Source organism: Acipenser ruthenus, chromosome 3, assembly GCF_902713425.1.
Source record: "Acipenser ruthenus chromosome 3, fAciRut3.2 maternal haplotype, whole genome shotgun sequence".
In the NCBI taxonomy this organism is placed as follows: domain Eukaryota; kingdom Metazoa; phylum Chordata; class Actinopteri; order Acipenseriformes; family Acipenseridae; genus Acipenser; species Acipenser ruthenus.
Window position 1 is genome coordinate 100974149 of NC_081191.1, and position 21188 is coordinate 100995336.

Sequence of the window (21188 nt, forward strand, 5' to 3'; positions counted from 1 at the left end):
ACTGGCCACAGCGGACCGAGTTCTCTGTGGGGAGGAACAACGTCAAGTGGGAGCCACTGGTGGACCCCCGGGAGGGGCTGATGCCACCACTGCACATCAAATTGGGCCTTATGAAACCATTTGTCAGAGCTCTAGATAAGGAGTCGGCAGCCTTCAAGTACCTTCAAGCATTCTTCCTAAGTTGTCTGAGGCAAAGGTCAAAGCCGGTGTCTTCGTCGGACCACAGATAAAGAAGATCCTGGAGTGCAATGAATTCCCCAAGAAGCTCACTAGGAAGGAGAAAGCGGCTTGGAACAGCTTTGTCGCAGTGGTTCGGGGCTTCCTGGGCAATCACAAGGCTGAACACTATGTGGAGCTGGTTGAGACTCTGGTGAAGAACTACGGCACAATGGGCTGTAGGATGTCCCTCAAAGTCCATATCCTTGATGCTCATCTTGATAAATTCAAGGAGAACATGGGAGCGTACTCGGAGGAGCAAGGCGAGAGCTTCCACCAGGATATACTGGACTTTGAACACCGCTACCAAGGACAGTATAACGAGAACATGATGGGAGACTACATTTGGGGGCTGATTCGTGAAAGTGATTTACAGTATAATCGTAAATCTCGAAAAACTACTCACTTCTAAATCTTTTGTAATCATTTTTGTATTACTTTAGTATAAATACATGTTAATTTGGATTCATATGTTGTTTTTTTCTGACTTTATGTGAACGAAAAGACACAAATTCGCCCGTTTTTCTCATTGGAAATAGGTACATTTCAAAATATCATTGTCCTGGACACAAAAGCAAAGTTTGTGGGGAATAATAGCCTTTTTCTATACTTTTGAGGCAAAAGCAATTAGGAAATAACACTTACTACCCAGGAACAAAAATTGTGTTATATAGTGTTAGTGGCAGAAAAATAAAGAAATAAATAAATAATCACAGTGCAAATGCATTATGACCTCTATTTTCTCTCTAAAAATGTGCCTTCTGAAAATCAGGCTGATTATTCTTCGTGTCTGTTTCATACTTCCCTTTAATAAAATGCATATTGGAATTATAGGTACTGTACAGCATTGTGTAGATATTAGAGCTGCAAAGTGTGCCTCACCCAGATTTTCACCAGGACCTGCACTTGAACTGCTCGAGTCGCATGTCGGTTTGGCCAACATTGATCATTATATTGATAGATCTGTTTACCAAAACTACTGCACTGATACACAATAGACCAGCTGATATTTTAAATTTAAGGTCAGAAATAAAACATTAATATCATTCAGGTATACAACAAAGAAACCTGGAAGGGAAAAGGTCCTACAGAAAATAAACAGAATTGTGGTCTTCATGCCTGAACTTTGTAATCTGAGAGAACTTGTACACAACACATTAGACATAACTCAATGCCTTGTATTTGCCTTTGTGATTTTGGTTCAATGGGCTGTTGTTATTATGCACACAATGCTTTAGTATAGAGTAGTGGACGGCTTTATTTCTTCTTTGGGTTGTCTGGACTTATTTCTCTGGAAACAAGTACACAGAGTTTTGTTGCAACTTGTATTTTTATTTATTAGCAGAGGCCTTATCCAGAGTGACTTACAATTGTTACAAGATATCACATTATTATTACATACAATTACCCATTTATACATGTATGCATATATATATATATATATATATATATATATATATATATATATATATATATATATATATATATATATATATATATATATAGTGTGCAGTTTTTTAAACGAAACACAGGATCTTTTTACATTCATTTAATAGATGTTGGACTGCAGCACAATTTCCATTAACGAGGATTGTAAATACCTCCTTGGTTTATTAGTAGCATGAGCAAATGTATTCTTTGCCACTTGAAATCTAAATAGCAAATTCTGAAAACCCATGTTGCCCGCCACACTGAAGACCATGAAACCTCTTCCTCAAGAGGTAGGAAATGCTGTGATGAATAAAACATTTAATTTTAGAACATGTACAGAAATTGATTCAATTTGCATGATAAAATAACCTTTTTTTTTTACATGTATTAAGGTCTCAGTATTGATGATGAAATATCTAGTTTTCCTACCAAGTCTCTGAATTTGAAATAACATGGTAGAGAATTAAGATGTCTTCTACAGAGCATCCAAAATGAAATCTTCATTTGTGCAAACCATTGCCTACTAAATGATTATTATTATTAAGTAACCAGATAATATGCATTCAATTCTGACAACATGATAACGCCAAAACGATGGAAACAGGTGTTACTGGTGATCCGCATTCCACAACATCCAGGGGCATTGGAAGGTAGGTATTCGAACAACATTTGCTGAGACGAGCAAAGGAAGATTACCTTCAGCCACAGGGAGGCAGAGAATGTAGACGGTAAAGACAATAAAAGTACTACAGTGTATTTACAAGACATGAAGCAAGCCAGCCACTGACTCTCATACCACTGTTCAGACTATTATCAGAGGCTGGATCCTAGGTACTTGATAAGACTTGTTTTAAACAACTCTTTTTTTCTGTATATTAAAAAATATTTTATCATTATGTGGGAAGTCATAATTGGACAAATATCGGCTGTGAAATCATGTAACATTCCTTTTTTATTATACATATTGTAAGTTGAAACTGTGAATACTTAACTGTATCTCCTTTCTTTATCAGTCAAGAACACAATGCCAGAAGACATTCACAACCATATGCTGACTAGCACTTCAATTAATTTTTTTTCGGGGGGGGGTGGGGGCTTTTGTTTTTAAATGTTAGAGACTAGCAGCATGGGAAACTGGAGCCCTCAGTTTACCCACAGATTAAATAAGATGCAAACAGCTGCAAGACCCAATTCCTCCCACTGTCCCAGTCTGAACCTTGACCCAGAGGTGAAAGGTAACTGAGTCTCCATGTCTGCAAACTCATTCGCTTAGGGCTTCAGGACTGACCCACTCTGTGGTTCAGGGGGTGAAAGGGCACTGCTTTTAGCCACTGAGCCACCCAGTCCCCTGACTGTATGATCTTTGAGCAGACGGTTATTTGAGAGTGCATCACAGCAAACCCTGCTGTTTTTGGAGAAAGCCCAGCCCACTCATTTGTCATTGAAAAACATGCATACATATATGTCTCAAAGGATTTACAAAACTTTTTGAATCATGATCTAAATGCAATGCTGTGTAAGGTTTGAAGGTATCATGAATTAACACCATGCCTAGCAGGGGTAACTCCAACTATTTAGTGTAAGTAGGCAATTTTACATGCATATGTGTATTTTATCAGAAGCTTGGATAATATTATGTAGCGTTAAACTGTTTAGGATGTCAATGTGAAACCTCAATTTATTTTGTGAGTCAGTCGATACTGTCGTTTCCTCTAGAGAAGTTGTTAATTGTGGCCAACCAAACTCTGTCTACTGCACTCAAACCCAGGCTTCCAGAGATGAAATGCCTGAAAGGTAGTACATTTACTGTCATAAAAACAACAGGCTGTAAATGTGGATACTGGTAAATCTACACATGTATATTAAATGAGAAATACAGCATGCTAACTACAGCTTTTAGCATCATAATACTGACTTTTTTTTTTCCCCAACACATTTTTCAGTTTATAATTATTTTGAAGTGGGTTTGAAGGTTAACGCAACACTGTTGATGCAGAATCTCTGTCCTGTAGGCTGTGGTCCATCATCAAAGACATGGCCAAGGTGGGCATCACACTGTAAAGGGGACAGGAAGTCAGGAAGAAAATGATCAGCCGCAGCTAATTACTCTGCAATTCTCAATGTCTAATGAAGTGCAAACAAACCTGCTTTTAACAAGTATGTTACACAACATATAGTACATCCCCCGCCACGGCTGCAGATAAAAGAATTAGAGCCATCGGTAACACGAAATTCATGTGCAGATGTCAAAATGTAAGTTTGACATACAGATAATGTAGGCCCTAAAACGTGCCTAAAATGTACTGTTTCACCCAACAGTTTGCTTTGTTTTTTTAATGTCTGTAGGCCACATCCGGGGGCAAATTTTTACTGGACAAAAACAGCAATGGAGCTTGACTAAAAGAATCATAGAAAACAGGTGTGTACCAAATGGGGTTTGTTGTAACGATCTAAACGGATGGAGCATGAAACCTGACGCCTAGTTAGCATACCTCTTTCCACTGTATATTTTATTGTTTTTAGTGATGTTAATAAGATGTTCTGTAAATCACACCTGGGAGACAACATCAGAAGTATTATATACAGTGAAAAGGCAGCAGTATTTAAACACACTGCTGAAGTGCTGAAGGAGCATACAACAGCATGGTAGAATGCTTACCTGTCGGCAAAGGACCTCGGTTCCAGCAGAGCCCAGGGAGTTGTCAGGCCGGCGTAGGATGTTGGTATTGCTTTCATCTCTGTCACACGTGCCCTGGGCTTCATAAAATGAAGGCCACCCTGTACCAGGGTTATACTTTGTTTCTGAACTGTAAAATAAAGGGTGTCTTTTGCACTATAAACATCATGTAATGCTTTCAAGTAGCAGCAGTTTCATGCTAATGTTGAAAATATAGAAAATATAGCTCATTTTTGTATACATATAGCTTAACTGAATTTTTTGTATTATTATACTAGTAAATAATGCCATCCACATTGCATGACAGCAAAATACATAAATAAATAATAGGCTAGTCAATCTCTTCATTTTTTCTTTGACAGGAGATTATTTAAAGTGGGTGTTTCAAATTATGAGATGAGTCCAGAAATGTTCCCCAGGCCTGATAAAAGATCACAAAGAGTAAACACAGGAAGACAATGGTTTTGCTTGCAATTGTCATGTGATGATTAGAGTTAACGAATGCTACTTCAAATTGTCCTGAACTGAGCTTCAGAGCTTCACAACCAAGACTAATGCACAGACAGAACAGTAAAGGCCCAGTTTGTCCTTACTAAACGCTAACACCAGGAGGCAGCACAGAGTCACTGAAGAGCACATGACCCAAACCAGATCCCTTGGGGCTGAGAGACAGCAGCCACAATCACTCACCCCGACCCTAGGAGTGACAGCATCTAAATCCTGTAAGGGCTGAAAGAGCTCAGACCAGCACAAGATGCCTTGTGCTTTGACAGGAGCTAAATGCACACTGTCGTTTTAACTAATGAGTGTGAACAACATTTCCCTTTCAGAAAGGCCAGCCTGCCACAAATAAAACTCGTTCTGCAGCTCTTAAAAACAAACCCATTTGAAATAATTAAAGAAAATCTTAATTTCACCCTGTTTTCTCTTTCACTGCTTGCTATTGGAAAAGCAGATCTAATTACTGACTCCCCCACTGTTTCACAAATAGGATGGTTTCACTGGACAAAGGAAAAGAGTGCCATCTATCTGCTCCGCTTCACTGCTTTGGACTAGCAAGGCCGTAGCCAGCTATGAGGGACCTGAGGCATGGGCCCCGGTTAAACTCAATAATGATTTATTTAGGCCCTTATACACGTTGCTTTGCCACAAATAAAAATGCATTTCATCCCTTGTTGTGTGCATACACATTAATGCCCAAGTCCCGCTGATATCTATAGCCTCTGGGCTCTTCAAAATCTTAACTGTCATTGCAGACTACAGCAACACTGACTGAAACGAGCCGATTAACTAAGACTTCTTTCTACTCCAGCGAATAACCTTAACGTGCAGAATGAAGGCAGTGGAATAAAATGAATTGCTCTGCATTTTAAGTAGTGCTCTTATCATGCAAACACATAATTAATCATTGCAATTATTATTCATTTTATTTATAGGGCTATAAATAAAAGAGACAGAATGATTCTTGGTGATAACTCCCTCCTGACCTGTGAGGGTGCTGTGTAAAGGGAACAGAGTGCCCTGGACTGGATCGCCAGACTATTCATTCCCAGGGTTCGGCGGAAGTCGGCCATCTAGAAAGGGGACGGAGCTACGGTACACTAAATCATCGACCCGGAAGGGAAACGATGTGGCAGCCGCGGATTGGAGGAGTGGTTGTACGCTAACCAAGGGGTCATGATTGATGGTATATAAGGGGAAAAAATATAAGGTGATCTGTTCCTTTTTTATGGTTAACGCGAAACCGGAAGGAGAACCCGTATTGTAATCGTGAGTGTTTTGTTTGTTTTGTCGTGTCTAAAAACTGTTTGTTTGTTGTTATTAGACGGCTAACACGATCCGGAGCTGTCGCTAAAGGCCAGCACTAAACCCGGACAACACTGCACCTTGCTCACGAACAAACTGTATTTACTCCACAAGCACTATCGCACTCACTGTGGACTTGTGAACGTCTTACGTGTGGGTGTTTAAATATCGGAACTATTATTTTGGGGCCAACCCGTGGATTACAACAGAGCAATACGCAAACCATTGTGTATTGTCTGTTCTCATTATTGTTTACTGTTTTGTCATCAGACTTTGGATTATAAAAAATAAACCTCCATTTCACCAGTACTTTGTTGTCTGTCATTGTCTTGAGCCAATGAGCACTGCATCGCCCCTACACCTGCGCACTGCCAACCACCTTGCCACACATCCTTATGCAGAGCGACTTACAGTTATTACTTACAGTTATTACATAGTACACTGCAATTGCTAAATTTCATGGAAATCGTGAAATCTGTGACTTACTCATAGTGTTTAAAACTCTTTGAAGTCAGCTGTTAATTACATTAAAACAGGAAAGAAATAAAAAAATACAGAATTTTTACGTAAAACGTTTTTTTCCATAATTAAGTCGATTTTATTTTGTTACATACTTTTTTTTTCCCACACATATCTCATGAAACTGGTTCATGTATCATATATCTTTTTTCACCTGCACATCACTTGCATGGTTTCTAACTGGTAGCAGACTCTGCTGGTGAACAAGTTTCAAATGTTTCGTTATGTAGTTATTTCCTGTATATAACCCTTGGTATCCATATAGTTTCTTTCACATGAGCCTGTATGCAGTACATGCGTATGAACTGTACCTGAAGAGAGGTGCCTCACAGCATACACAATGGTAATGTCCTGCTTCAGTGTTGTTCAGGTAGATTCCACTGAAAGGCTGCAAAAGGTTAACATGAAACATAGATCAGTTTGTTCACTCAGCATGGCTGCAGGGCTTAATGTTTCAGTCTATTAACTGCAACCATTCACCCATCCTGCCTATAACATCCCTGTCAAATCCAATACTGTCAGATGAATAATGCTAAAACACCAGGGCTACTCACCAGCTCAGTTCCCTTTTCTCTGGTCACATAGTACTGCTCTGGCGTTAGTTTTTTTTTCCAATCAATCTCGACAGCTGTCTCATCGTACCGTGTAAGTGATCCCAGACCTGGAATTAAATACCTGTGAACTCACTACTGTAGTGACCTATTCACCTGCATTCAACAACAGAAACTGACACAAAACTGATTTTTATTTTCTTTTACTTTAAACAAGTACCACACCAAACTTAAATGAGCTTCATGGAGGTAAACCTGATAAACCTGGTAAATTGGTCTGGAGCCAAAGGGTCCAGGAACATCTGTACATAATCCTAACCTTAAATCTAAATTGTACTCGAAACACCTTTAACTTAATCCTAACCTTAAAGTCACTAGCTGATTGCAAAAGTGCTATTCAGTCCCCTAGTGTAAAAATTGTAATATCATTCTTTATAAAAACAGGTGGTATTCAATGTGCATTTAGTACAGAGTGAACCAATCCCCTTCACCTGAGGCATGCATGACTTCTAACTGCTAACAATGATCGCCTTGCAATCATACATAAAGATATTCATAATATTACTGTGCTGACTTCCTGTCTTTCGAATCTCAGATCAAACAGCAAGGTTATCACTACCCCTGTTTTCTCTTGGTTCTGTGCTTGTCTATTTAGCGTCAATGCACTCCTCAATAGATACAATGTCGGTGTTGCTTTCTGGTACCTAATTGTAGGTCAGATTACCTACAGCACAGGAACCAATAGCGCTGCATTTGAAAAAGCAAGTGTGAACCAAAAGATCTGCAGATCAACGACGTGTGATGATTATAATGCTCATTAATAGGAAGGAGGGCTTGGTTATTCTTTAATTAATCATCTTGACAGTAAGTTTCCTTTCAAATGTTAACAGTTTTAGAAAAGCACTTTTTTTAAACTTTCTGTTTTAAATGTATGCAAAGATGAAGTGGGATTCAAGGGTTAATTACTAAACATAAAAAACGAGTGCTAGTCATTGAATGTTACTTGTGTAAAGGGTTAGTGATTCCAGCACTCAATATGGTTAAAGGATTTTATGTTTGAAACTCCAGTCTTTCTCTTATGTGATATTAAAACTGTAGCTCTGAACTTTTCCAACATTAGGTAACTCAACATGTAGTGAACAAAATGGCAGGACTATTTATAGAAAATATGCTACACTGAATAAAATGACAAATTACCCAAATCCTTTATTTCAGTGAAGTTATGCTACTTCTCAGTTCTACGTTCTACAGTGACAGTGAAACAGTATCACAGTACCAAACCCAGTGGTAAAGGGGGGGTTTGGACCCAGGACCCCCTTGAAGATGAGATGTATATCTCAAGGGCTCTATCCTGGGTAAATAAATACATTTAAAATTTGAAAGGGAATTTCCAGGCCAGAGACTGGGTAATCTAGTACAGTGTAGCAACTGGTTGTAAATCCTCTAGTCAAACAACCTTAGAGGTATGCTAGCCATGTATAGCTATTGAATTTCTAAACTGCTTAAGTTACCAAAGCTAATGACACTATGTGATTAAGCTAGTCAAATCTCAATAGATTTAACACAAACAGACAAATCAAACTGAACTGTAGACTGCTTCTGTTTTTGTCAAGGAAAACAGGAGGGTGCTTTTATCACAAAAAACTCACAAGGCTTGCGCGGTTCCTTGAAACCAAGCCTGATGAACCACTACAGAGCAACAGCTGTGTGGTTAAATATACAGCATGTGTCTGTCAAGTGTCCCATTGCACTGTGAGGTCCTGGATCCTGCTTGCAATTATATTTACAAAAGCTAGTTAGAGTTTAAATGATTGTACACAGGTGAAGCTCGATTTATGTACAGTAATAATGAATCCTAGATGTGGTTATCCCTTAAGTCCTTGAAATAGCTCAACTAAAACAAAATGCACACTGGAAAGTGTTTTACTAACTGTTATATATTGCCTATAAAGTATTATTAAACCTTGCTTTTAAAATCCATATTGTGATTCGTTGAAACACCATCACGTGAAAGTTTATAGTTTGCACTATAGCCTCCAATTTCCTAAGAAAGCTACATACAGCGCTCCAGATAAGGTTGTGGGTCTGGGAGTAACTTACCCTCTAATTTTAACACTGAGATTTTCCGGGGGTAAAATGCAACATTACCTTGAAGTCATGATTAATCTTGATAAATACTATACAATCTTTAATGGTGATGGATTAGGCATTAAAAAAGAGCCTTCGACTGCAATGTTACTTTGAACTACTGTACAACCACACGTGTTTTCTACAAGACTCTGGAAATTAATTACGTTACTTATATTTTAACATGCAATTCTTAAACTCAGTGAACATGTTAAAACTTCAATATAAAGCCATACAGATAAATAAAGACATGCATTCATAAGTTATGATACAGTTTGATTATATTACAGGCACCTTTTTGATGACCTTGTATGCTAATACTGACCACAGCAAAAGGAACGAAGCGCGGTTTAGAAGAATGTAGCGAATGCCTATAGATTGATTCATTTAAACTGTAATACTTGGTTTGTATTATTATAATAAGAGTACTGTTTCTTTCTTACAATTGTAATGTACCTTGTATGGAATTAAAGATTGGCCGAATTGCTTCGTTTTTATTACATTAAGTCAACAGGATGTGCTTGATTTATGTCTGCCTTTCTCCTGTCTTAACAATTTTGTTTAGAAAATATTTTAAGTATGTTAAAGTAAGGTGGTCTTCAAATCTAAATGCTATATTAGTGTTGTATACAGTGCAGTTTTAAACATATGCTGACAGTGTGTAACAGTTACATTTATTTGAATAAACTATGATGAGCTCCTGTTTTCTTTTCTCTGCTGGCTAGTGGAGAAAATGTGTTTAAAAGCTGAATTGGGGTAAAACTTTAAGAAGATATGAAAAGTGTTGCCAGTCCCTCTGGGACAATAGCTTTCCACTATATGTGTCAACTCCAGTCCATTTGTGTATAGTATGTTTTCACGAGATTGTGGTTTACAGGATATGACAGTCACTTATCTACTGAGAATGCTGCTGCAGCCCTGGCTAATGTGTAAGGTCTGATAATAACCCATACCCCTAGAAGGATCATGCACAGGGGGTGGCTGTGTGTTGTCTCAGTGTTTTATTGCCTTACATTCTGTTTAAACAGAGCTGTTAGTTAAGACAGAAACACCCAGTCAGAATATATCCCACCATTAAATCAGTTATTTATTACAAAGAATGATCTTATCCTAGTATTTACAGTTATTTTAACAGTTGCATTTATAGTACTTTTACCTCACTCACTCAAAACTGTTTAACTTGGCAGGCCATATCAACTGGAGTATTACAGTCATGGGAAGTGAATAGCTATTTGTCTCAAAACTTATTTTCTAAATCACTGCTAACATTCTGATTCTGATAATGCTTGTTTTTAGAAAAAGTAAAGTGTTGATAAAAATGTTATGAAGATTCTGAAAACGTTTGTAATGTTATCAATTGATAAACATATTTATTATGACACTATACTTAATTGCTACTTACTACAGTAAATACTGTCAAATTCACTACAGCTCTGTGTTGTGAATAATACTGCATTATTTACTATGGTTACTGTAATTTATTACAGTATTTAACAATGTACAGCAGTCAACTGTCTTATGCTGTAGTAAAAAATGAAATAATGTAGTACATGTTTGTGTAACACATACAGTATCGTATTTTTACTACAGTATACCTTTTTGAAATACTGCAGTAACCCAATGAAATACTGAAAAATACTAATGATTTCCATTACACAAGAGTAGATGTTAAAACTTCATGCTGATTTGAACTCGGCTCTCGCCAAGATAAGCACCAACTAAGACGTAGCTTTACAGTAAATTAATGTGATCCATGTGTGTCTCCATCCATTTACGTTTCCTTCCATATGATGATGTAGATATCCTTCTGTCTGGTGTTAATGGCTGAAGTGTAATGCTGGCTCCAGGGATCAGCTTATTTTGCCTCCCTGGCGCATCAGCACACACAGCGGCTGCGATGCTGGCTCCGGGGATGAACCACAGTGCGGCCTCCCCAGCGCATCAGCATGACAACCGTCTGGATTGAGCTAAGAAGGGTACATCTCTGGGGTCTTCAAGTGGGCACCTTCCATCCTTCCATCCATTTAGTTGTTCTAGCAAAGAACTAAAACATGCTGCAGTACACTGACGTTTACTGCATTTTACAGCAGTTTATTACCGTAATTTCCAAATGCGGGTCTATAATATTTTATTTATCCACATACCTAATTTGCACAGTCCAGGAACAACAATGTTTTTGGTGCAATTTATCACAGTGTTACCTGTTCTCAACAATTCCTTTCAAAACAATTCAGAAGTATAATATATCGTGCTGTGGTTTTCAAGGCATTCAACCATTTTAGGTGTGGGGAATCAAATTAACCCTGTATGCTCATGAATACAAAGTTTAAAGTTCTTTGTTGGGAAATCTCACAGCCCAGGAGTACAGCAAGATGTTTCTGTGAGGGATTATGGTTTTAAGAAATGCCTCTTGTTTCACATCGCAGTTAACACATTACAGTACGGATTCCCAGAGCATTGGTACTGCAGTTACTGTATAGTGTACACTAGTACACTACATCAAATATATGCAATAGCTATTGACACGCTTTCAGTCGTTAAAATGATGTTGTCGTTAACAGGATAAAGAACACTTCACTACCCATGGGCTAATTATGAACCAACTGTAAATTACGTAAGACTTTTTCTAGCTTCTTCAACCCACCCGGAAAACACAGATGTGCACTTGTTGTAAGTGGAAATTTCCACTGAGCGCTAGGCAAACGCTTCACTGGCTAACACCATTCTGTTACAGCACATACGAAATACAGCTCTGTACTGTATCAGCAAGGCTGTTGATTTGTTTGAACTCGACCATAACTGAATTAAACCTACACTCGCATTTAAATCATTTATGTGCATGGAACGGTTACACAGGCGTACAGTTAGTTCTTACACTCTATAAAGTCACCCAATTGTCTAACATAACAGAACAGATTTACAATGATACATACCGGAGTTCGTGTAAAATGGTCTAACCCGTTTTAAACTGTTCTTTACAGCAGGTAATGTTCTTCTAGGTGCAGTTGCTTTGATGAGAAGCGAAGAAAATCGAGAAAGAAAACGAGCCATGTCTTCTTTGATAAGACGGTTCCTTTAGCCTACCTGCAAAATATTCGTGTTTTGGAGCAGCAAAGGTCTGCTAATTATTGTGTCACTGGTGGTATAGACGCACAGTGTCTCACCCCCGCTGAGATTGAACTCTGTGGACGGGAGCAGGCAACTGTTTTGGTTCGATGAGCATACCACTGAAGCAGCTCTTCAAATTCGAGCGCTGCCTCCGCCCCTGACGTAAACTGTCAGTACATGCAGCAAGTACTGTACATGTCCCCGATTTCAGCCTTGATGTTTTTGCCCCGGTCAGAAACACTAAAATTGTTAAATCGTCTCGTTTTGCTATTGTATTCACATTTTTTTTTTAGGTATTTATCTATTTTAAATAAATAGATAAATAAATAAATAAATAACAGTGTGCTCGGCAAGTTAACACCAGAGTAATTTTGGTTGTGTTGAGAAAAAAAAAAAAAAAAAAAAAAATTAAGTCCTCCTATGTATATTGGAGATATACAGTCCTAAGTAGGAGATATAAAGCACTACGTAGCAGATACTTTATATTTTACATCGGCGATACTTTATTATTAGTATTATTTTTAATTGGCACTAGGACGCTTCCGTAGGCGTTTGACATTGCCTCTGAATACAGAAAGGCGTCTGTATTCATTAGCGCAGTGGAGATTGAGGGCATGAGCAGTGCTACACTGTGGACACTTTCACAAGGTTTATTTTTGTGTTTACCAAGCTTTATAATACCTATTAGAAATGTACCACACTTACCAGTGCTTTAGCACGATTTCACAGTGATTTAGTATGCCACAGTAAAGAGGTGTGGCTCTGTAGGGCAAGGGTTATGGTTAGGAGTGGAACAGCAAAGCACTTGAGAATTAGCATGTCGATCCCCAAGGATAACAAATGGGAAAGGAAATGATATACAAGCCTTGTGTAGACCCAGGTAGGAGGAGGTGGATCATTCAGGTCAGTCACAGTGGAACATATCCCTGAGTAGTGTGTGGCCTTGCCTGTGATCCAGGACAGTCTTGTATCAAGCATGGTATTCTGCCGCCTGTTTATCAGAGAGACATTTAATAGACAGATACTCTAAGTACTACTTCAGTGGAGCCAGTCTCCCTCACAAGTGGATATAACCACTGTAAAGCTGATGTTTCAGTTATTGTACATATTTTACTGACAAAAACCTCACTTTGTCATGCACATGCTACAGTGTAGTGTGTGTGTGTGTGTGTGTGTGTGTGTGTGTGTGTGTGTGTGTGTGTGTGTCACAAGGGACTGCCACAGTCTCACATTCTGACCTAAATGGATACAGCATCGTGTAACACAATTTTTGTTCCTGGGTAGTAAGTGTTATTTCCTAATTGCTTATGCCTCAAAAGTATAGAAAATGGCTATTATTCCCCACAAACTTTGCTTTTGTGACCAGGACAGTGATATTTTGAAATTTACCTATTTCCAATGAGAAAACGGGCGAATTTGTGTCTTTTCGTTCACATAAAGTCAGAGAAAAACAACATATGAATCCAAATTAACATGTATTTATACTAAAGTAATCCAAAAATGACTACAAAAGATTTAGAAGTGAGTAGTTTTTCAAGATTTACGAATATACTGTAAATCACTTTCACGAATCAGCCCCCAAATGTAGTCTCCTATCATGTTCTCGTTATACTGTCCTTGGTAGCGGCGTTCAAAGTCCAGTATATCCTGGTGGAAGCGCTCGCCTTGCTCCTCTGAGTACGCTCCCATGTTCTCCTTGAATTTATCAAGATGAGCATCAAGGATATGGACTTTGAGGGACATCCTACAGCCCATTGTGCCGTAGTTCTTCACCAGAGTCTCAACCAGCTCCACATAGTTTTTGGCCTTGTGATTGCCCAGGAAGCCCCGAACCACTGCGACAAAGCTGTTCCAAGCCGCTTTCTCCTTCCTAGTGAGCTTTTTGGGAAACTCATTGCACTCCAGGATCTTCTTTATCTGTGGTCCGACGAAGACACCAGCTTTGACCTTTGCCTCAGACAGCTTAGGGAAGAAGTCTTGAAGGTACTTGAAGGCTGCCGACTCCTTATCTAGAGCTCTGACAAATTGTTTCATAAGGCCCAATTTGATGTGCAGTGGTGGCATCAGCACCTTCCGGGGGTCCATCAGTGGCTCCCACTTGACGTTGTTCCTCCCCACAGAGAACTCGGTCCGCTGTGGCCAGTCCCGCCTGTGGTAGTGCGCCTTGGTGTCCCCGTTGTCCCATAGGCAAAGATAGCAGGGAAACTTGGTAAAACCGCCTTGGAGACCCATCAGGAATGCCACCATTTTGAAGTCTCCTATGACCTTGATGCCATCTCAGAAAAATGCAGATATGTATCCACTTAGGCAGCTGGAACTAAACTGAACTGGTGGGCTTAAGGCCCCTGTATTTATACTACTATTTATATTACTGGAAAGTTCTAGAAAGTTCTAGAAGTTACTCCAAGTTTACTCAGCACTGAATCTATCTGGAATGTTCTGGAAAATAGGTAAATTTCAAAATATCACTGTCCTGGTCACAAAAGCAAAGTTTGTGGGGAATAATAGCCATTTTCTATACTTTTGAGGCATAAGCAATTAGGAAATAACACTTACTACCCAGGAACCAAAATAAATAAATAAAATTGTTACACTGTGTTACCTTTCTGATTAGAAACATGCAACATCCTTCCATCATTATCTCATCAGTCTGAGCAGTGGGCCTATGTGGTTGTTTCATTCCCTTGTTTTGTCAGTGAAAAGGTTGATTGAAACCATCTCCTGGTGATCGCTTCAAGCATATTCTTCAATGGATGACAAGTCGGGTCAAATGAAGGTTGTCTGTGAACCATGAAATGAGGCCATTATTTACAAAAAGGAAACAGCTGGAATGTATTAGAATTCATTAAAGATGCATTATAATCGATGAAAAAGCACTAAAAAAAGAACTAAAGGTAAAGTTCTGTATCATGGCAAAAGAAATGGTGAAGTATATTAAAACAATGTCTATATCTGATCATCCATGATTAACGGATTGCAAATGATTGGCTTTGCAGTAAAATACACAGAATCTTTTCAGAAGTAGCGGCATTGTTTACAGTAGCAACGATATTTCAGAGGAAGAATGATGTAACCATAGGTTAGGTATAAAAAAGGTTTATTTACAAGTCATTTGTTAGAGCAGAGAAAGAAATGAAGATGGCACACCCTGTTGTCAAAACACTTTTTAGGTATTGCATGCTGATTTTGAAGTTTAATAAAGTATTAGTATTAAACCAATGGAGGCTCCTTAGTGGAGGCAAGGGAGGCAGTGCCTCCTCAAAATTGCAAAAAAAAATACAATTATTGTCTAAAATTTAAGAAAATAATGACATTTTAACCTAAATCCTAGAGTCACCATTCCTATATTAACAGCAATTCTAGAGCCCAGAGATTTATTTTTCCTTCAGAGGAGGCAAGCCTCTGTTATAAACATCACCTGCTTTTAACCACAGTACTAGCAATGGCAGATAACATATTCTGATCCCTTATTTTAATTGGAGGATCCACCTACCCTTGCCCCTTGCTGGAGCACTGTACTGAGAATGCACGATTATGAGTGAAGCGTTGAATAATGGAAACTGCATCCAATTTTATGAAGATTTAGAAGTGACCAGAAAAAAAGAAATCCATCATAAAGGTAGGAAAAAAAAACACCCAATATATTTAAACCCAGCTGTTTTATCATCTTGTTAGCCCTTGGGGCTTGTCTTGTGCAGGCATTTTTAAGGTAGAGTGGAGGACAATATTGTTGATTGGCTGATGAAGACTCAGTTTGCCATGCTAGATTACACAGAAAAACTTTGTATAAAATCTGAAGGGAGGCCACTAACAAAAATTCTAACAAGTACAGGTCATTTCGGAGTGGTTGGTGTGCCAGAGTGGATTGGCTGACCAGGGTTGTAGCTCATAATTGTCTTGCTGGACCTGTGTTTACTTTTCAGTAACTGTAGTAGTTTGCTCACATGGACAAAGTATGGCTTATTTACCTATTTTTAAACATCTGGGTACAAATCTATAAACCGTCACAGCATATCTAGCTCTTCAGGAACTTGCAAAATGTGGTCACGGTGAAACGCCAGATTCACTTAAAAGGGGAAACTACAGGGATCTTACAGAAATAATTGCTTGCTATTGTACAGCAGCAACTTCAACATTTAATGTTTGAACAATGTATAGAGGCAGTGTTAATGTTTAATAATGAACCACATTAATTTTGTTTCTATTTGTATATTTTATGCATAAGTGTATTGCTACGTTTTTATTTTAAAAATACAAGACCCTGATCGCAGGTTCCACTAGGGGGAATCCTCAAAATGGAGCAAGGTAACCAGTGGTGTACCACAGGGATCAGTATTAGGTCCTCTGCTATTCCTAATCTACATTAATGATTTAGATTCTGGTATAGTAAGCAAACTTGTTAAATTTGCAGACGTCACAAAAATAGGAGGAGTGGCAAACACTTGCAGCAGCAAAGGTCATTCAAAATGATCTAGACAGCATTCAGAACTGGGCAGACACATGGCAAATGACATTTAATAGAGAAAAGTGTAAGGTACTGCACGCAAGCAATAAAAATGTGCATTATAAATATCATATGGGAATGTCTTCATCTGGACAATGTGGGGAAGCTATAAAAAAGGCCAACAAGATGCTTGGATATATTGTGAAAAGTGTTGAATTTAAATCAAGGGAAGTAATGTTAAAACTTTACAATGCATTAGTAAGACCTCACCTAGAATATTGTGTTCAGTTCTGGTCACCTCGTTGCAAAAAAGATATTGCTGCTCTAGAAAGAGTGCAAAGAAGAGCAACCAGAATTATCCCGGGTTTAAAAGGCATGTCGTATGCAGACAGGTTCAAAGAATTGAATCTGTTCAGTCTTGAACAAAGAAGACTATGCGGTGATCTGATTCAAGCATTCAAAATTCTAAAAGGTATTGACAATGTCGACCCAGTGTACTTTTTCGACCTGAAAAAAGAAACAAGGACCAGGGGTCACAAATGGAGATTAGATAAAGGGGCATTCAGAACAGAAAATAGGAGGCACTTTTTTACACAGAGAATTGTGAGGGTCTGGAACCAACTCCCTGGTAATACTGTTGAAGCTGACACCCTGGGATCCTTCAAGAAGCTGCTTGATGAGATTTTGGGATCAATAAGCTACTAACAACCAAACGAGCAAGATGGGCCGAATGGCCTCCTCTCGTTTGTAAACTTTCTTATGTTCTAGATCTACAGCAGGCATACTATAGGCATTACTCTAAAATGTTTAAAAGTCAGTCCCATATTCATGCACTTTTAACACACCATGGCAATAAATGTATAGGACTACAATGAATACAGCATTTTATTTTATTTAGAGAAAAGCCTTATAATAAATAATGTTAGGGTCTGTTGGTACTTCAGTTGAAGTGTAACCTAAAACTGATAAGAAAAAAAAAACAGCATTTTCCCTTTTTATTGATTTCCAAGAATCCTCTCCCTTTCTTTTATCTTCATTTATACAGACGTTTGGACCTTAGATTCAGTTATATGTCCACCAGAATACATGTTTGGTTCCAATCCATTTAGCTGAAAACATACCCGTCATTTCCTGATTTGTTTAACCTGGCTGTGTCGACACTGTTTGCAGTCTGTCTTCTGTTTGTAACCAGCCCTGCAATGCTATGTTCAAAGTCTTACTTCAAAGTCCTGCTGGATGGAAGGGGTGAAACTTACTGCTTGATTTACTAAGCTTAGGCTCCAATGCAGTCCATTTTTTTCCGTCTTTTCTAAAGGACAGAAAAAAAACAACCTGCAAATGACCATGCCAGCAAGCAAGAAAACAACTTGCACATTGTTTCACTAATAAGAATTATAATTCAAACATTATGACAAGAGTCTATGAGATACACATCCCTCGCAATGGCTGTGACTTCCATTACATGATGCTGATTTGAACTCGGCTCTCACCAAGATAAACACCAACTAAGACGTAGCTTTACAGTAAACTAATGTGATCCATCTGTGTCTCCATCCATTTGCGTTTCCTTCCATATGATGATGTAGATATCCTTCTGCCTGGTGTTGATGGCTGAAGTGTAATGCCGGCTCCAGGGATCAGCTTATTGCCTCCCTAGCGCATCAGCACACACAACGACTGTGATGCTGGCTCCGGGGATCAACCACAGTGCGGTGTCCCCAGCGTATCAGCATGACAACTGTCTGGATTGAGCTAAGTAGGGTACATTTCTGGGGTCTTCAAGTGCGCACCTTCCATCCTCTGTGTTTCGTCGACTAGCCCACAACACCTCAAGAGGGCTCGACGGTGATTCTGGTGTCCCGGCATCACCCCACTCCATCCCCCACTCAACTCAGCCCAGCTTACTTACCCGTACATCAGTGTTTCTTTCTTTCTATTGTGCTTGAGATCCCCAACCAGAATCTTTCCGTCTCAACCACAGCCAGTTGCTGCTCCTCTCTGCTGCTTCAGATAAGTTCTTCACTGTGCGACGCAACTCTTGGCCACTGAAACCGACGTCTCTGAGAAACCGGGTTGTAGAGTGTGCCACAAATCCTCGACAACCCATCTCCACTGGGTAAACCCGGACTCTCCATTCTCGCTATTCCACTTCAGCGGCTAGTTGAGCATACCACAGTTTCTTCCTCTCATACACCTCATCTACAGCATCCTCCCACGGCACTGTTAACTCTACCAGGTGAACAAGACGTGCTGATACCAGACCACAAGACAATATCTGGTCGAAGGTTAGTGGTGGAAAAATAAGCCATTGACCAACATCTGCCAGCATTTTCCAGTCTCTAGCAGCTTCCAGCTGTCCTGGGCGAGGCTTTGTTTTAAAACCTTTTCTTGGCGGTTGCTCTCCTGGGCGGAGAAATGTTGTCTTTTGTGTGTAATGTTTTGATGGAACTGGTGGCAATTTATTGGTCATGTTATACTTGTCTTCCAATGCTAAGGCCAAACATCGCAGCACCTGGTCATGGCACCAAGTAAACCGTCCTTGGCTAAGACCCACCTTACATCCTGTCAAAATGTGCCTTAATGTTGCAGGTGATGAACACAAAGGACATGAGGGATCCTCTCCTACCCAGAGGTTTAGGTTCTGTGGTGATGGGAGAACATCATATGTTGACCTTATGAAGAAACTGATCCTGCTCTGTTCCATTGTCCATAGGTCTTACCAGCCGATCTTGCGTTGTTCCACACTCCCATCTCATTTATTCTCCCTGCTTGGCCTGGGAAACGGCCTTTACGCACCTCATCCTCTCCGCCTGCTTTTGCACCTCGTTGACTACTAGCTTCCTCCGTTGAGCTGGGGCTGCCTTGTGCCATGTAGGAGGAGCTGAACTGAGACCAAGACCCCCTTTTCCATGCCCCACGACATCCCTCGCAATGGCTGTAAACTCAAAAGAACTAGCACATCATATTTAAATACAGAATTCGAGCTATCTAATCAGTATCATGAAATACTAGATCACATATTTCCACCATATGCACCTATGTTATAAAAAATTGTAGGTGTAAAATGGCATTGCCTCCCTATGCCCTCAGATTCTGATTAACTTTCTCAATATGTTACAGAATGCCCCTAACAAGGTTAAATACAATCAGGCAAACATTTTTCTACATATACTGTATGTTTATATACAACTGTGATATACACACAGATTGATGGACAAACATGATACCTCCATATGCCTCCAGAATCAGATACTTAAGAACTTGTGCTAAAGGATTTCTTTATCAATGTTTTCTACATATACACATTACCATTGCAAGGGGACGATTCCCATAAGGGAGATAATAAGCATGCACCAAAGCATGCTTTGGTTTGAAAGCATGCTGTACTTACAGATTATGCTAAATATAAAATAAAAATTTGGAAGCAATGTTAATACTGCATAATTAAAAGATTACATTTTTAAGTAAAACACTGAAAACTGATTATCCCTAAGGATTCAATTTTAATTATGGCACCACTATAATTGCACTAATTGTGTCTGGAACTGAATTTTAACAAGGATTTTATAAATTACATTTTTATCAAATTAATCAGTTAAAAGAGAGAACTTCAAAAGTGAGTGACCAAATAGACCTATAGCACATGTAAATTGTGATTTGGAAGTCAAGATTGAAACATATTTACTGATCTAGTTTTGTATAACTAGTTCATGCACCTGATTTACTGGCAAAAAAAAAAAGCAGGGAAAAAAAAACTGCTGATAAAAAAAACCAGCCTGAGTACATTAACCTTCCACAAATGCAACTGATTTGCAGAATTTATAGATTTTCAAGGTGTGTAAACAATCTCCATATGTCAGTCAAAGCAATGTGTTAGTTTGTGTTCCCTTCTCTTCCACTAGCTCGCCACCGCGTGTAACTAAAAACAACATGTAAACATTTCATTAAAAACAAATTGAGGTACTGTTCTCATTGAAAACCTGATGTACTTTAACTCTTATTTAGGCATCTCCTTGCCTATCTTCTGCTGGATATTTTATATTCTACAGGATTCTATTCTGGGACAATTATATGTACACTAAGAGATATTGTACAAAGCCTATTTAAAATGTGGATGATAAATTCTTATATCGCTAAAACTTTTTTATTATTATTACGTTCCATCACAATTGAAAAAGTGTTTCTCTAGATATATTTAAAAATGTAAGTGTGAGGTAGGGACAGACAATCAGACAGACAGGGCGTCTCCATATCCCCAGACTCTGATACGCTTAATAACTTGTGTATAAGAATGTCTCTGGATAAATGT

General features: G+C 38.9%; 1 protein-coding gene across 1 annotated transcript; it reads right to left on the reverse strand.

Annotated features, from left to right (window-relative positions):
* Positions 1–1945: 1945 nt before the first annotated feature.
* Positions 1946–12572, reverse strand: LOC117394901 (methionine-R-sulfoxide reductase B2, mitochondrial-like). Its single transcript, XM_033993604.3, has 5 exons — positions 12261–12572; positions 7204–7310; positions 6961–7037; positions 4307–4454; positions 1946–3702 (listed from the first exon to the last, which is right to left on the reverse strand). The coding sequence occupies exons 1-5, from the start codon at positions 12376–12378 to the stop codon at positions 3598–3600; spliced, it is 555 nt and encodes a 184-aa protein (XP_033849495.1). The 5' UTR covers positions 12379–12572; the 3' UTR covers positions 1946–3597.
* Positions 12573–21188: the final 8616 nt, after the last annotated feature.

Coding starts and splice junctions, on each gene's coding strand:
- LOC117394901 (XM_033993604.3), bottom strand. CDS start 12,378: ATGGCTCGTTTTCTTTCTCGATTTTCTTCGCTTCTCATCAAAGCAACT. Junction 7,311..12,260: donor ACCATTTTACACGAACTCCG/GTATGTATCATT, acceptor ATTTAATTCCAG/GTCTGGGATCACTTACACGG. Junction 7,038..7,203: donor GAGAAAAGGGAACTGAGCTG/GTGAGTAGCCCT, acceptor AACCTTTTGCAG/CCTTTCAGTGGAATCTACCT.